At 39.4% G+C, this 14,747-nt stretch overlaps 2 protein-coding genes across 3 annotated transcripts; both read left to right on the top strand.

Moving 5' to 3' along the window:
• The first annotated feature begins 258 nt into the window (after nucleotides 1-258).
• Nucleotides 259-8,603, top strand: hprt1l (hypoxanthine phosphoribosyltransferase 1, like). 2 transcript variants are annotated; one of them, XM_036003390.1, is made up of 9 exons: nucleotides 259-725; nucleotides 1,173-1,279; nucleotides 1,605-1,788; nucleotides 3,691-3,756; nucleotides 3,854-3,871; nucleotides 4,322-4,404; nucleotides 6,251-6,345; nucleotides 7,212-7,288; nucleotides 8,047-8,603. In XM_036003390.1, exons 1-9 carry the CDS (start codon nucleotides 708-710, stop codon nucleotides 8,092-8,094), a joined length of 696 nt encoding a protein of 231 aa, XP_035859283.1. In that variant the 5' UTR covers nucleotides 259-707; the 3' UTR covers nucleotides 8,095-8,603. The 2 variants fall into 2 exon arrangements, with proteins under 2 accessions (XP_035859283.1, XP_031149355.1); XM_031293495.2 differs by having other exon boundaries at nucleotides 279-725; nucleotides 6,299-6,345.
• An 809-nt stretch (nucleotides 8,604-9,412) lies between these two features.
• nudt7 (nudix (nucleoside diphosphate linked moiety X)-type motif 7) lies at nucleotides 9,413-14,525 on the top strand. The gene is made up of 3 exons (XM_031293351.2): nucleotides 9,413-9,993; nucleotides 10,081-10,239; nucleotides 10,577-14,525. Exons 1-3 carry the CDS (start codon nucleotides 9,838-9,840, stop codon nucleotides 10,928-10,930), a joined length of 669 nt encoding a protein of 222 aa, XP_031149211.1. The 5' UTR covers nucleotides 9,413-9,837; the 3' UTR covers nucleotides 10,931-14,525.
• The last annotated feature ends 222 nt before the right edge of the window (nucleotides 14,526-14,747 follow it).

Here is a 14,747-nt window from a genome sequence, read left to right as displayed (position 1 = left end):
CAGTTTTCACTGTTCCTGTTTTAACTTTCTAATTTAAGGCAGTATGACTAACACTAACACAAATGATACCGTACAAACATGGCAAAACAAACAAATCTATAAAATATGGTAATACCACTTCATAAGAGATATATATAATATATATATAAATAAATAAAATAATATAAAAAAGAAGTTGTAGTTCGATTTCATGTGATGCAATAGTGAGTAGGTATCTTGGTGTATTTGGGTTACAAGCGTCTATAAAAATCCATTGTACAGTTATAAACTCGCTACAGAGCACATGATGCAATATAACCACACGCAGGGAGCAGTGTAGTGCTTTTAGTGAGGGGAGTCGGAACTGTCATCAGTTATATTTTTATAACTGCGTCATCTGCAGCTTCTTTAAACCGTTCGCAGTAGCATCGCTGTCACAGTTACCAAAACGTGCAGTAGTAGTTGTGACCAGTGGCGCATTTTAAACTCAGGTTGCGTCGGACAAATCAGATTATCGGGAAGGTAAACTGGATTCTGACGTAAAGGGATTATACCCCGGCAAAGAAGCATAGCATGTGCTGCTCGCGCACGCTCGCGGTAGAGCAGCTCGTGCCACCTCCAGTCAACAAACCCTCCTCCCTCTCGCTCTCTACCTCTCTCTCACTCAGCACCTGAGCATGACTTTTCAGATATTTCACTGCGACTGAACAGGACCCGCCGCCGGTAACATGGCTTCGTATCTGCAGGTGAGGCTGTAAACTGTTTGCTGCTGGCTCGTTCGGGGATTTGTTAATTTGTTCACTTGTCAGGGTGTGGTTGCGCTGCGCGCAGTGTAGGCCTGTTTTGATAGGCTGCATGCATGTGGCACGAGCTTTCCAATCAATATGGGAGTGTTTCAATTGTGCTACACTAAATGAGCGTTTGATGTCCGTTAACCCTCAAATCTCAGTCGTGTGTGTGTGTGTGTGCGGGAATAAACCATGGATGTATAAACAGGTGGTTGAGAGGCTCGGCGTTGCCAGGGGCGCAAGGAATGGCTTATTGACTGTGATTCACTTTCTCCACAGCGCTGTGTGTGGAGATTGGTCTGGCAATGCGAGACTACTGTGATGACTTGTCTTTGGCGCACGTTTCTGCCAGTACTGTATACCGTTTTGTGCTGAGTTGAAAAGATTGGCTTCTTCGTGTTTCAGATCGCTGATGATGAGAAAGGCCATGAGCTGGACCTTTTCTGTGTCCCCAGACATTATGAGAACGATTTGGACAAGGTGATCATCCCCCATGGGCTTATCATGGACAGGTAAACCGATCACCACCAGCAACAAACATTAAAAATGACTCTCATATTTTTGTTCAGTCATACGTTTCTTTCTGTTTCACAGTCTCACCACATTTGTTTGACAAATCACTCCTCCACATCCTGAAGTGCATTTGAATGTGGATTTGTTAGGCAGGGGATTAAATGTCCAGTGCAGTGAAATGCATTGTAAGCAATTATGTTTAAGTGCAAAATCATGTAAAGCATCTCCTCCTTGTCCATAAAAACTGTACTGCCTTCACCATTGCATCGGTTTTCTTTCTGTCCCTGCCTTTACTATTTTGTGTGTCCTACTTCTCTGATCCAGGACAGAACGCCTGGCCCGCGACATAATCCGGGACATGGGGGGACACCACATTGTAGCTCTGTGTGTGCTAAAAGGAGGATACAAGTTCTTCGCAGACCTCCTGGACTACATTAAAGTACTGAACCAGAACAGTGATAAATCAGTCCCCCTGACAGTGGATTTCATTAGGGTGAAGAGCTACTGTGTAAGATGCCTTTTTTCATTTAATTTCCAGGAAGCACTTGTGCTAATGTGAGGTGTGTGATATGGGGTGACAAATTAGAACAATCTCATTAAATCAGAAATGGGCCACTGCTGTAAACATTTAAAAATGTATAGTAAATGTAGACCACGACTCACCACGGTCTTACCTTGAATGATGCAATCCTTCATCCTATCCTCGAGACATTATGTCAACAAAGTCATGTGACCTTATAAGAGCAGGTCACATATTGACTATTATTTTATAGAGCAGCCAGGTGGCCACGACAAGAGATGGTGACGGTCATCGTTTGGTCTCATAGATCCATAGTTATAGTCATAACTTACGATTTGTGGTGAGGATTTTTTTTAGGGATTCTTAATCTAAAGCTTAATCTAAACTGAGACGGATAATGTTACATTAATGGACAATTCCGGCGCAAAACGAACCTAAGGGTTAATAACGGATGTGTACCCACTCTGTCGTTCTCTGGGACATGTTTTCATGCTAATTGATTGTGTTTTTAGCTTGAAAGAAGCTAGCGCGGACGGACCGCTGATTAGCTTACAGCGCTAGTATTCGGGGCACAGGGAATGTAAAAATAAATCGCTATTTTGTACCACTAAAAAGGCTCAAAATGTCACCAAACTTCAACAGTAGCATAATGAGGGTCCCTACATGGTAACCGAAGCATTGAGAACTTTGTAAGTGTACCGACAGTTTATTGAACGAAGAGCTGCAGGAGCTCCGTGAAAGGGCTACGAGAGAGAGAGAGAGCTATGCCGCAACAGAGCGTTGTACTTCGGGAAACCAGTCATGACTTTCAGCTGGCGATGCCAACTAAAATCAAAAGCAATTTGCTCAATATATATGAAATAATCACACCGATGTAAAACATAACTTGTCTAGTTTACGTATTCAGCGGATAACTGTCCATCTGGTCCCTCCGGTCTGGGTTGCCGTCTCCAATTTTATTTTCGGGACATAGAAAAAAGTTTCAAGTACAGCCCTGTTTATCAGAGAGGGGAAAACACTGCGTCTCTTGGGTGTTGCGACGCAACAGGTCCCACTCCGTGCAACACAGACACTCCTGTCCGGTGGCCATATCTTCACAATGTCCACAGGTACACCACCAGTTTCCCGAAGTACGAGGCTCTGTTGCGGTATAGCTCTCTCTCTCGTAGCCCTTTCACGGAGCTCCCGCAGCTCTTCGTTTAATAAACTGTCTGTACTTACAAAGTTCTCAATGCTTCGGTTAACATGTAGGGACCCTCACTATGCTACCGTTGAAGTTTGGTGATATTTTGAGCCTTTTTAGTGGTACAAAATAGTGATTTATTTTTACTTTCCCTGTGCCCCGAATACTAGCGTTGTAAGCGAATCAGCGGTCTGTGCTAACTTCTTTCAAGCTACAAACACAATCAATTAGCATGAAAACATGTCCCAGAGAGCGACAGAGTGGGTACACATCCGTTATTAACCCCTAGGTTCGTTTTGCGCCTGAATTGTCCTTTAAAGGTGCAGTAGGTAACTTTCTGTCATATTTGCTGAAACTGACCCTATGTTCCAGTAGAACTACATGAAGCAGGTAATTTAAAAAAAATCTGGCTCCTCTGGCACCACCTACAGCCTGTAGTGCGATTTGCAAAAATCCACAGCTCCCTGTTCAGATACATCAATCAGGGCCGTGGGGGGGTGTCTAACTGCGTGTCAATCACTGCTCATGCACACGCATTCATTCTCCCTTGTGGGGGGAGGGGCTTAGGAGACCGTTTTGGGCTTTAGCAGAAAGGGGGGAGAGACTGAGAAGTTGTTGATGTTCAAATTTTTTGGCTAAGTCCTGGATCTTCGCAATCCTACCTACAGCACCTTTTAATGATATTGTCTCCTCTTTGTGTCCCCCAGAATGACCAGTCAACAAACAGTGTCAAAGTCATAGGAGGGGATGAGCTGTCCAATCTCTCAGGCAAGGTTAGTCCACAAGTGTTTGTCAGGCAGAAATACTTCAATTACACAGTCTTGTATGGCTGTGTACTTCATCAAATGTCCTTTTCATTTTTTTCTGCAGAATGTTTTGATTGTCGAGGTAAGACTTTTCTTCTTTAGTCTGTTTTTTTTGGGCGATATGGTAAAATCAGTTTATGTGATTTGTATTGTGAATAAATGTATATCATGATATTGTAAATGACATTTCAATCCAATCCAGTTTTGTCATACATAAATCCTGCTCACTGATTTGCAATACTGTTCACAATGATATAAATACCTTGGCATTAACAGAATGGATTCATCTCTTTATCGTTGAAAAATCCACATCATCTCACGATATACATTGTCATGTCACCCAACCCTTGTAATGTTTATTGCATTTGTTCATTGTTTTAAAATGGAAGACATCATTTTAGAGTAAAACCAATTGGAGATAAAACACCAACGTTTTTTGTACGTGAGTTATATAAATGTCATATTTTTATGTATGTTATGTTTATGCCTCCACTTTAATGTGACCACTTCCGGTGTCCTGCATTATAAAAAGGATATTGTGGAGACAGGAAGGACGATGCAGACGTTACTTTCCCTGCTGAGTGAATGCAATCCCAAGATGGTTAAAGTTGTAAGGTAGGCACCATCCAGGAGGCTAAATTATAGACCTCCACTGTAACTGGCTGGTATGTCCATAGAGCGAGTGCATATAACAGGGCTCTTAGCTAATGGACGCTCTCCTTTAGGGCTGCTTTAGAGATGTAATGTGATGGAGGGAGGGGGCAGCTTAAGAGTTAATCTGCCGCACTAATTTAACTGCACTGTGGAAGTAGAGGCCATTTCTCGGATTTATTCCTGATAGCTGGTTGAAACAGGAAATGTTTGAAGCAATGTGGGTTTCCTCTGATGCCTGCATAAAATATAGTAATTTTTTTTTTTAACTACTGTATATGGGTAGGGTCATTTGATTAATATTGTTTTGATGTTGACCCTATAATCATTTATCGACACTGTCTCTTGCCAAGCTTCCATTGTGAATAACAATTCTTAACTGAACTATATATTTAAATACAATTCTTAAATGGCCAGTTTACCCAATTCACATACACATACTCACAAAAAAACTAGGGCTGTCAAAATAACGCGTTAATTTCGATTAATTAATCTGAGAAAAAATAACGCGTTAAAAAAAAACCGCAGATTAATCCATTCCATATTGACGTTTGACCCGGAGCCGTTCTAGCCACCATTGGACTGTAAAATGAAGGAGGGAGACGAGAATGTTCTGCCTGGATCATTAACTGGAACATTTACTTGTAAAAATCTTCTTCCTGCCAACCCTGGCTACCGAAATCTGGTGCCACTGATATGTCTGCGCTTCTCTCTGATGCTCTGAAACAGACGATAGCCTACAGGCAACACACAAACACCGCTGCACGTGACGCTAGTTAACACTATACTCGACAGCAGCTAACGTTAGCTTACCGCTAGCTAGTAGCTGGATTAAACACGGTTAAAATGCTGACAGCTTACGCTAAACGGTGTAAAGTTTGACTGTGTTTTACTGTAGAGGATTCAACACCGGTATGTAACAATCTGCAGATGCCATTGGAAAAACAACACAGACGGTGCGTTCAATGAAACTGGTAAACTACAGGCTCGTGGTGCATTTGAAGTTATTGTAAATATCCTTTTCCCATCTGGTGGTTGTTTTTGTCGTTCAACAGCAATTTACTAGTGAAATAAGTTATTGTTATACATTATTATTAAATCATTTAATTTTGACCATATGGCCTTAGCAATAAACAAGCCGTTCTTTAATGTCACCAACTGTTGTTTAGTAGCCTACCCTTTTTTTTTTTTTTTTTTTTACTTAAAAAGTATTGGTTCAGGCACCGTTAATTATGTATGCGATTAATTTCGATTAATTAATCACTGAGTATGTAATTAATTAGATAAAATTTTTTAATCGATTGACAGCCCTAAAAAAAAACATTTTTTCCCACATAGTCACATAGTTCCTTATCTTGCTGAGATTTTGCGATATGAACCACTGACCTTTCTGCTGCCACCCAATACAACAGAGCTGAATAGACTCTCAAATTGACAATTTAGTGTCGCTAATTAACCTAACCTGCATTTCTTTGGACTGTGGGAGAAAACCCACACAGGCATGAAGGGAGCATGCAAACTCCACACAGAAAGGCTCCAACCTAGAACCTTCTCTCTGTGAGGCGACAGAGTTAACCACCCTTAGAAACAATATGCTTCACCTATTCAGAATCATTTTAATCGTTTTTCCTTCTGTGAATTGAGCTTTAAGACAGGCGACCTCTATTCATTGGCACCACTTAGCCTGTTTGGCCAAGGTGTTGTGTGAGTGTACCAGGCAATAGGTGCCATCTGTCAGGATTAAAACCTGCACTGAAAAGGTTGTGGTGACAACTGCTTTTTCTCTTTGGCATGTTAACATCTCCTTTAGGGCTTTTGTTTCAAATATCCTGTGTTTTCTCTCTATGTGTAATTCCAGCCTTCTGGTTAAGAGGACCCCGAGGAGTTCAGGGTACAGACCGGACTGTGAGTGCCTCTTTGCTTAATTCACACTAAGACATGTTATCTATAGTCTATATTCATGGCGTTCCACCTCCCGGGATTGCTCCGGTGCCGCCGGATGACCCGCATTTAGGCTGGATGTCTGTTATCTTGGGCTTTCTTTGTGTTGGCATTTTAAACTCTGGTCGATTTATGAGGACTATGGTTAACTGCTCCTCAGATCTCTGCAGGGTAAATCGAGACCGCTAGCTAGACTATCTGTCCAATCTGAGTTTTCTGTTGCACGACTAAAACAACTTTTGATCGTACATGTTCCACCAAAACAAGTTCCTTCCCGAGGCTATTTTGCAGAGGCGCCGTTGCTCCTTATGGCTCTTGGCGTATGATGTATGAATGTAGTAACATATAATGCTCATTTCATGCCAGTCACTCACACGTGTGTCTGGTTCTTTAAAGGGCTGGTGAAGTGTTATTTAATAAAGCTGTGTTTTCCATGCAAGATTAACAGTAATTTCAGGAAAATGTACTCCAAATATAGCCGAGCCTGGCACTTATGCACTAACGCATGCCTGAAAACCCCCTGCTCACACTGTCTCTGATTATGTAATGCTTTTAGGTTTGAGTTGGATAATCTCTTTAAGATTGTCCCTCAAGGACAGCTGTTACTGTAAGCGTTTTGACTTCCCACTACATAGCACTGACAGCATAAGTATAACTCTACACAGACAGTAAAAGAGCAACATATATTAGTTCACTAAAGAGCTTCTGATAACAGTAAATGTTTCCGCATCTCATTTTAGATCAGTCAGTTTTACTTCACTTAATGCAGTTAGAAGAAGTGGTTTGTTTTCTTTATATGACTCACAGTGGTGTCTATATTTTTATTTCAGACATTGGTTTTGAGGTGCCAGATTCCTTTCTAGTGGGCTACGCTTTGGACTACAATGAGTACTTCAGAGATCTCAGTGTAAGTTTGCTGCAGTTGATTACTTAAGATGAAAAGTATGAGGATGGACAGTTTTTTAAACAATAGCTGTGTTTGAATTCCATGCTACATTTAAATGTATACACTATGTAGAGTATACTGATTATCATAGATAACACTTTTTGCAGTTGGCATACAAAATGTCAGTGTAGTTTACTGTTTTGTTCAAATAGGAAATGTGACGCATGCATGATGTTTATCAATCAAACGCCACTGCCAAGTAAACAAAGAGAAAATAAAATGTTTTTCCAAATATTTAATACTCATTTTTTGTTTTCTTTTGTAGCTGTGAATAGTTTTTTTCTTTCTTTTCCTTTGGATGACTACTGCTGTTTCGAGCACACATTTTGTCACACGTAAATAGAACTGAACCATCTTTAATGTTATTAATATGCTATTTTGACATGTCAGAATGTGAAAAATGCCTTTTGTGGTGGAGAATTGCTAAATACTTACTGTATATTTCATTCAAATTTAATTACATTTTTTCTTAGAAAAAGTCTGAATTTAAAAAGTCCATGACTATTTTGTGGTTAATTGTAGAATGTAAAGACCTCCTCAGGTTGGTAAAACAGTCTCTTTATAAAACAATACAGAGGACATGAACTTAGTGCCCTCAATGGTAGCTACAGCCCTGGACTAGCTGAACAAAATGTTGAATTTGAACAGAAAATCAAATTTCTGGACAATAGAAATGCATGAATTGACTTGTCTCTGGTTTATTTTTATTTGTTTCACAGCACATCTGTATACTGAATGATCAAGCCAAGGAGAAGTACAAAGTGTGAGCAGATGAAGTGATGCAAAGGCAATGCTATGACTGAAATCAATGAAGACTAGGACCACTGTGATGCCCCTCTTTAGCTTTGCTGTGTTTTGAATCTTTATTTTTCTACATAAAAATCCACAAAATGTGACTTGTGGGTTGTAAATAACTAACATAATATTTAATTTCTCCCCTATGAATATGTGGGATCAATTATATATATGAATATTTTGGTTTGGTTGTTACATTTTAATTTATTTATTCACTAATGTGTATAGAGATTACCTGTAAATTGCAGTATTATCTTGGAGATAGAAATAGAATAACATTAATTTGTTCAAATTCACAAATCATGTCTCAGGCTACTGCTTTATGTTCACTGAGATGTCAGTCAAATCAAAGTAGCCTTCCGTTTGTTTCTCTTTTGACTTGTACTGTATATCCTCTCATTATGCCATAAAGTGACTGACTTGGAATGTACTTCATGATTTATTTCATATGTTTACAGCAATATAAACCTCGTTGAAACCTTGAGTCCTGTTTTTTTCCTTTTCTGTTGCACTTTTTCAGTTATCTCAGAGGGAGTAACGTTAACATATTTCATGTTTAAAAATTAACTCTAGCTACTTTAGCCATATTCAGGAGAACAATGACTTTCAATTCCTTGTCTTATTGTTCATGTGATAATCTTTGCATTATACAGTATAATGGGAAGCACCGGTATCCTGTACAGTTCCTAATATTAAACAGTGTATCAGGTGCACGGCAGTGGCAAAGCTCAACGAAAACAAAAACTGCGCAACTCAAAGATACTGTATGTAATCTTAATGTGGGCAAAAAACGTGTGTTTTAGGTAGAAGCCGTCATTGATTAAGTGGCAGTAAATGTGCGTGTAAACTTGTCAGGGAGCAGGGAATGTGCTTGTGTAACTAGGAAAATGATGTAGAGGGTAGACTTTATTCGTTTTATTTAGGAACAACATTTTCTAAATTGTGTTAGGGCTTCTGGCGTCACCAGTGACGTCATTGCCCTAAAACGATACAAGCCTACTATGGTAAATAAGTATTATATACTGTCTATGTAAAGAACCCAACGTCGATATGCGCTGCACGGAAAACTTTTAGGATACTTGACTTCTCTTAATACATCCATGTAATTGACACGGTACGAAAAGCACAGTACGAGCACCGGAGCACATCACTAGTTTTAGAGGTTTGTTACGTAACGGCAACGTTAGCGTAGCCGTCGTATTTTTAGGTGAATAGTGCACCCTTTAATACATTTTAGCTAGACCGCTAACGTTACAGGGAGAGTGACATTTGTTAAGTTACACGTACTGCAAACATTAACAAAAGATGTCCTATAACTAAACAGCATTGCATTGGAGATAGGCCTGGCAATGCGACATTAGCATTGCATTAGCTTTGTGCTAGCTTACCGTTTCGCCTTGTGACGTCGAATATGTGGGACAGCTCGAGCTCTTGTTTTTACTTTTTTTCCACGGTTTTGCAGGCGATATTCTCTGGAGATAAATAGTTTAGTTTTATATCCGTGCTGCGACTGGTTAACAGAAACTAATTTAGCAATTTTAGGCTCCGTCGGACCTGAAAACCCAGTTTCATGCTGTAACGTTACACGAGTATATTTTGGCTTCTAGTTAGTTTACATACTTTGGACTTTCAGTGTGTGACGTTAGTGCGTGCATGTTTTCTTTTTGTAGCTGTCCTCCAATTTCCTGTTTCTGCTTTGAAACCGAGCAGCCACAATGCATATTAAAGAGGAGACGATAGCAATTTTAAAGCAGTTTGACAGTGGGAACAAGTTCTCCTCTCTGTCGGTGCTGCCCAAAGCCTCGGTGCTGATCCCACTGGTTGTGAAGAATGGAGAGCTGTGCACCTTGATGACCCTGCGTTCAAAAGAGGTAACCTAAGTGGATGTCAGTTGTGGGTGGAATATAAGCTGTCTGTTTGATCTAATCAACTTTTAACTGACTTGTGTGTCTCTGCAGCTGAGGACCAGCGCTGGTGAGGTGTGTTTCCCTGGCGGGAAGAGAGACCCCAGTGACAGAGATGATGTAGACACGGCTCTGAGAGAGGCAGAGGAGGAGATAGGTCTACCACCTGATGATGTTCAAGTGGTCTGTAGACTGGTCCCGCTCATCAGTAAGGTAGGACAGTACAACCTAGATCCTGGACTACACCTGCCCATTGCACATACTATATCTTTTTTTCACATTCTGCACTCAATCCATTCAGCCTCTTTTTTTTTCTTATGTTAAACAGCTATTTTGTATATATTTTCTTCTGTATTTGGTTATTTTATATGAATGTTCAACATGTATGTTTGTTTATGTGTACCAACCACCACGGAAAATTCCTTGCAAGTGTTACTTACTTGGCAATAAACCCTTTCTTATTACAAATTATTCTTCCCCTTCAGGGCATCAGCTGCTTTGGGTCCATCTCTTTCTCATGTTACCCCCTCCCATCTTTATCTCTTAACAGAGTGGTCTGTTGGTGACCCCGGTGGTTGGCTTCATAGATGAGTCATTCTGTCCCTGTCCAAACCCAGCTGAGGTCAGTGCCGTGTTCACAGTACCTCTGGAGTTCTTCACCAGTGACGAGGACCACGATGCTATCCACAGTGTTGCTGGGATGATGGGGTCGCTGCACTCTTTTTATTTTGTGGACCCTGATTCAGGAAGCCAGTATCACATATGGGGCCTCACTGCCGTGTTTGCCAGACTGGTTGCTACCCTTGTTCTCAGGAAAAAACTTGAGTTTGATGTTGTTTTTGACCCTGAGAATCCGCTAGCCTTCTTCCTACAGATTCTATATAGAAGAACTAGTAAACTATGACCAGGTGTTTTTACTGATGTTAGTATAGCATTTGTGCCAATACAAAATACCTGAAACCAGATTTGTTATAAATTACTTGCATGCAATATTTAAAAGATTAATATAAAAACCTTTCAGAGTTTTTTTTTTTAATAACAAGTGTATCTAAAACATAAGAGGGGGGAGAAAAGAAATGAATCAAGACATTTATATTTTTATTAATTTATTTTAATGTAGCAGCAGGATTACAGATATAAACAGAAGAGTATACAATGTCCAGACCCAAGGCAAGGTACATGTTAATAGTTCAGATGTATGATAACACACTGGGGTTGACCTTTATCCTGACTGCAGGGTCTTAAGGCTAGATACTAAAGCTCAAGCTACACAGAACGGATACAACAGAACTGTTGGAGAATGTGAAATAGAAAGCGAACTAGGTAAAATGAGCAAACTGATTACACACAAGATACAGCTCACACTATTGGCAATTAACAGTTAATTTATCATGGTTGCTCCTTTTGATCAAGCATTTCACAGCAACAATAGTAATGTTGACAAGCACATCAACACAAGAAAGCTCTCCATAAAACAATCTCCACGGTCTCGTCCCTTTTACCTCACATGTACAAATCTCACGAGGCATGAAAACATTTTCAACAGAAAGTCACAAACAAGTTGACAATTCACTGGTGAAGTTGCACAATATTATGTTGAGAGTACTCACTCTGATATCCTGCAATGGATTTCCAAAGAGAAAATGTTAAAACTTAAATAAATCTGTCTGTATGGGCTATGGTTATGCTTGTGTTTAGAAATAAAAATGCAATCACTGAAAAGTGTCCTGATGTTAAACAGTCCTAGAGAATAAAAAGGACAAGGAGCCAAATAGCAATGACACAAAAGGGACACCAGTAAACACAGCAGAGTAACAGTTAAGTTATCAAGGCACACAAAGTTCTGTTGAAAGCATCACAATTGAAGTTCAAGATACCCCTGCAGTATATTTCACATTTAAATATACATGGATATTCATTTACATGACTTAAGGACAAAACTGATATTTTGTAAAGATTTGTGTGCTATCTCCACCACCATTAAATTAATGTTTCACATGTTTTTTCAGGTGGAAGTGGCTATTCGAAGAGTCAGACTGAGCATCCTGGATTGCTCAAAAATGAAACTGGATGTGAAGAAACATGAAAGTACACCAAAATCCAAGACAAAACAATCTGACAAATGTACAGTAATACAAATGACAGTTGCTGCTGCTGCCACCCACCCACCCTCTGTGCCTCAAAATATATGTTCTCTACAACTGTAATTGGTCCGATGTTAGATGTAGAGCAAGCTCTATGTCCACACCATGAGGTAACATTTACATTCATGAAACTGAAGTCACAGGTTGGCTTTCTGTGTTGGTATGGCTTTAAGAGGCATTACTGTTCCGCAATTCTTCCGCAATATAATGTGCTCTTAAACTCCCCAAGAGGAATGGAATGCTTGGAAACATCACTACTGCGCTCTAACCTGATCTACAGTTAATGGATGAGTCAAAGTGCCATTTGAGATGCATGACATTAAAAACAAACAAAAGAAAAAAACACACACACACACACACACACACACACACACACACACACACACAAGAAAAACCTAGCCCGTGTATTATGTTATACAGGTTGGGTAAAGTCAGTGTTAGAACAGTTGAATTAAGTTCCAACATATTTGCTTGATGTCCACTTAATTACATTTCTAATTTCAGTCCCACACTTCACAATAAACCTGCGCTTCATTTCAGGAAAACATACCAGCAATGATATTCTGTGCTATAAGCATAAACCAAAAAGTTTAGTTTTACAAAAATACTCTACATTTTGATACATGGATACAAAATTCTAAAAAAGATAAGTTACTTCAAAATGGATCACTAACAGCTGCAGGACAAAATAGTATGACTATGAAAATGTAAACAAATGCATATGTGAGCAATACTACTCTAACATTTGAATTATTCTCAAAAAGTGTCTATTTGATCATGCTAAATTGGCTACTGTTGTAGATATGGAAAGTACAGCAGTGTTATTTTGCATCAAAAAATAGAGTAATGTATCAAATTGGTGGAAATGTTAATGAGAGGTTAACTGATCCATGAAACAAAGTACCTTTACACATCTTTTATACATTTTGTACTTAAAACATGCTGAATTACTATCCATGTCAGAGCTGCATAATTTAAATGAGTACAAATGAGTAAACATTATGAGGGCATTTGCGAGGAAAAGTATGAGACAGGTTGACGACGATTCACAACAGGAGCTTTGGTATGTCTGGGAGCACTCCAGTCTGACCCCACAACAGCCAGCTCTCTAGACTCAACTCTGCTTCAAAACTAACAATGTCAGTGCTATTGATATAAGTATAAACTGGTATGTACTAACATCACATCAGAAGTGCCCATCACTCCTGCACACAGCACCATAGATAAGAATCAAAATGGCGGCCTCTATGTAACAGAGATTTCATTTACCAGTGAGCCCCTGTTCACAACACAGGGGACGGGTACTGGATGCCAACTTCACATTGCGCCGGCCTGCACACGGTACCAACACTGAGACAAAAACTTAAATATCTAAACAATACAAGGTAAAACAGTCTTAAGTGACAGATTGTACAGTAAATAGTACAAATAGCAATACGATGAAAAATCCTTCATTTCAATGCACAAACTAAATGAATTGGTATTTTAGGGATTTTGTCAGTGTGTAAAACACAAAGGCCTACTTTCCACTCCAACACTGACAAATGACAATGCTTTTGTGTGAATGGCTGTTTGTTTAGACATACTTGACTGGACCACTGAGACTGAATACAAAGAGGAATTCAACAGTGAGTAGACATTCTATACAAAGTTGTCATAAACCTCAAAAATATTCAGACATGAGAAAATGTAGAAATGCTAGGTTAAGATGCATTTACCTTTACAAAGACAACTGCTGTCTTGTTTTTTTTAACTGGACGTTTCCGAGTACAAATTCAGCTGGGTCAGTAGAGAGCTGTAGACGGATATAAGGATTAGCTAGAGGTTATAAAGTGCTTGAGATAAAATGTTTATAAAACCACACAACACTCCATTTTCACCAGTGGAAAGTTTCTTTCTATCCACATTAAATTGGTAAAGGTTAACAACTTCTTCAAAACACAAAAAGATACACACACTACATAATTGAATGCTTCTTTAAATTTCAGCAAGAAGGCTTTTGCAAACCCATTAATGAGGCCTTAACCTATGAAAACACTGGGTGGTGCCAAAACAAAAGGCCAAGTCACATTATTCACCAGGGTGAATCTCATTTGCGAGTGATTAAGAGTCCCTCCTCTTTCTGCAATACCAGAATGTATTTATACCCATTTTGGTGAGTGACTTCATTTTTGTGAAGTTGATCAATATTTAAACTCTCCTCCTCCTCCTGACGGTCTGCTCAGGTGCCTACTCCAGTCATGCCAGCAAATATGGAGGCAAAACATTCTACAAATGTACTTAATTTAATAGTCTTTACTCTTAGAGTAGATTTTAGTCAAATTGTTGACATATGAAAACACATTGTTTAATTAATAAAAAAAACAAAAAAATCTTACATTATCCATGTCAATAGTTTAAATTGAGTGGTGACATTTCATCTCTGTTTTTATGCCAGGTAATATCCCCGATTTCCACATGACCGAGAAAAACACGGAAAGGAAGGCTTGGAGTTTGTCTCACACAAATGAGATTCAGCCTATATCTGACACTTGCACTGTGCAATCTGATATTCACTCCATGGCTGGCTGTTTTTTC

The sequence above is a fragment of the Sander lucioperca genome, chromosome 7 (genome assembly GCF_008315115.2).
Source record: "Sander lucioperca isolate FBNREF2018 chromosome 7, SLUC_FBN_1.2, whole genome shotgun sequence".
NCBI lineage: Eukaryota > Metazoa > Chordata > Actinopteri > Perciformes > Percidae > Sander > Sander lucioperca.
This window is presented reverse-complemented; position numbering and strand designations above follow the sequence as displayed.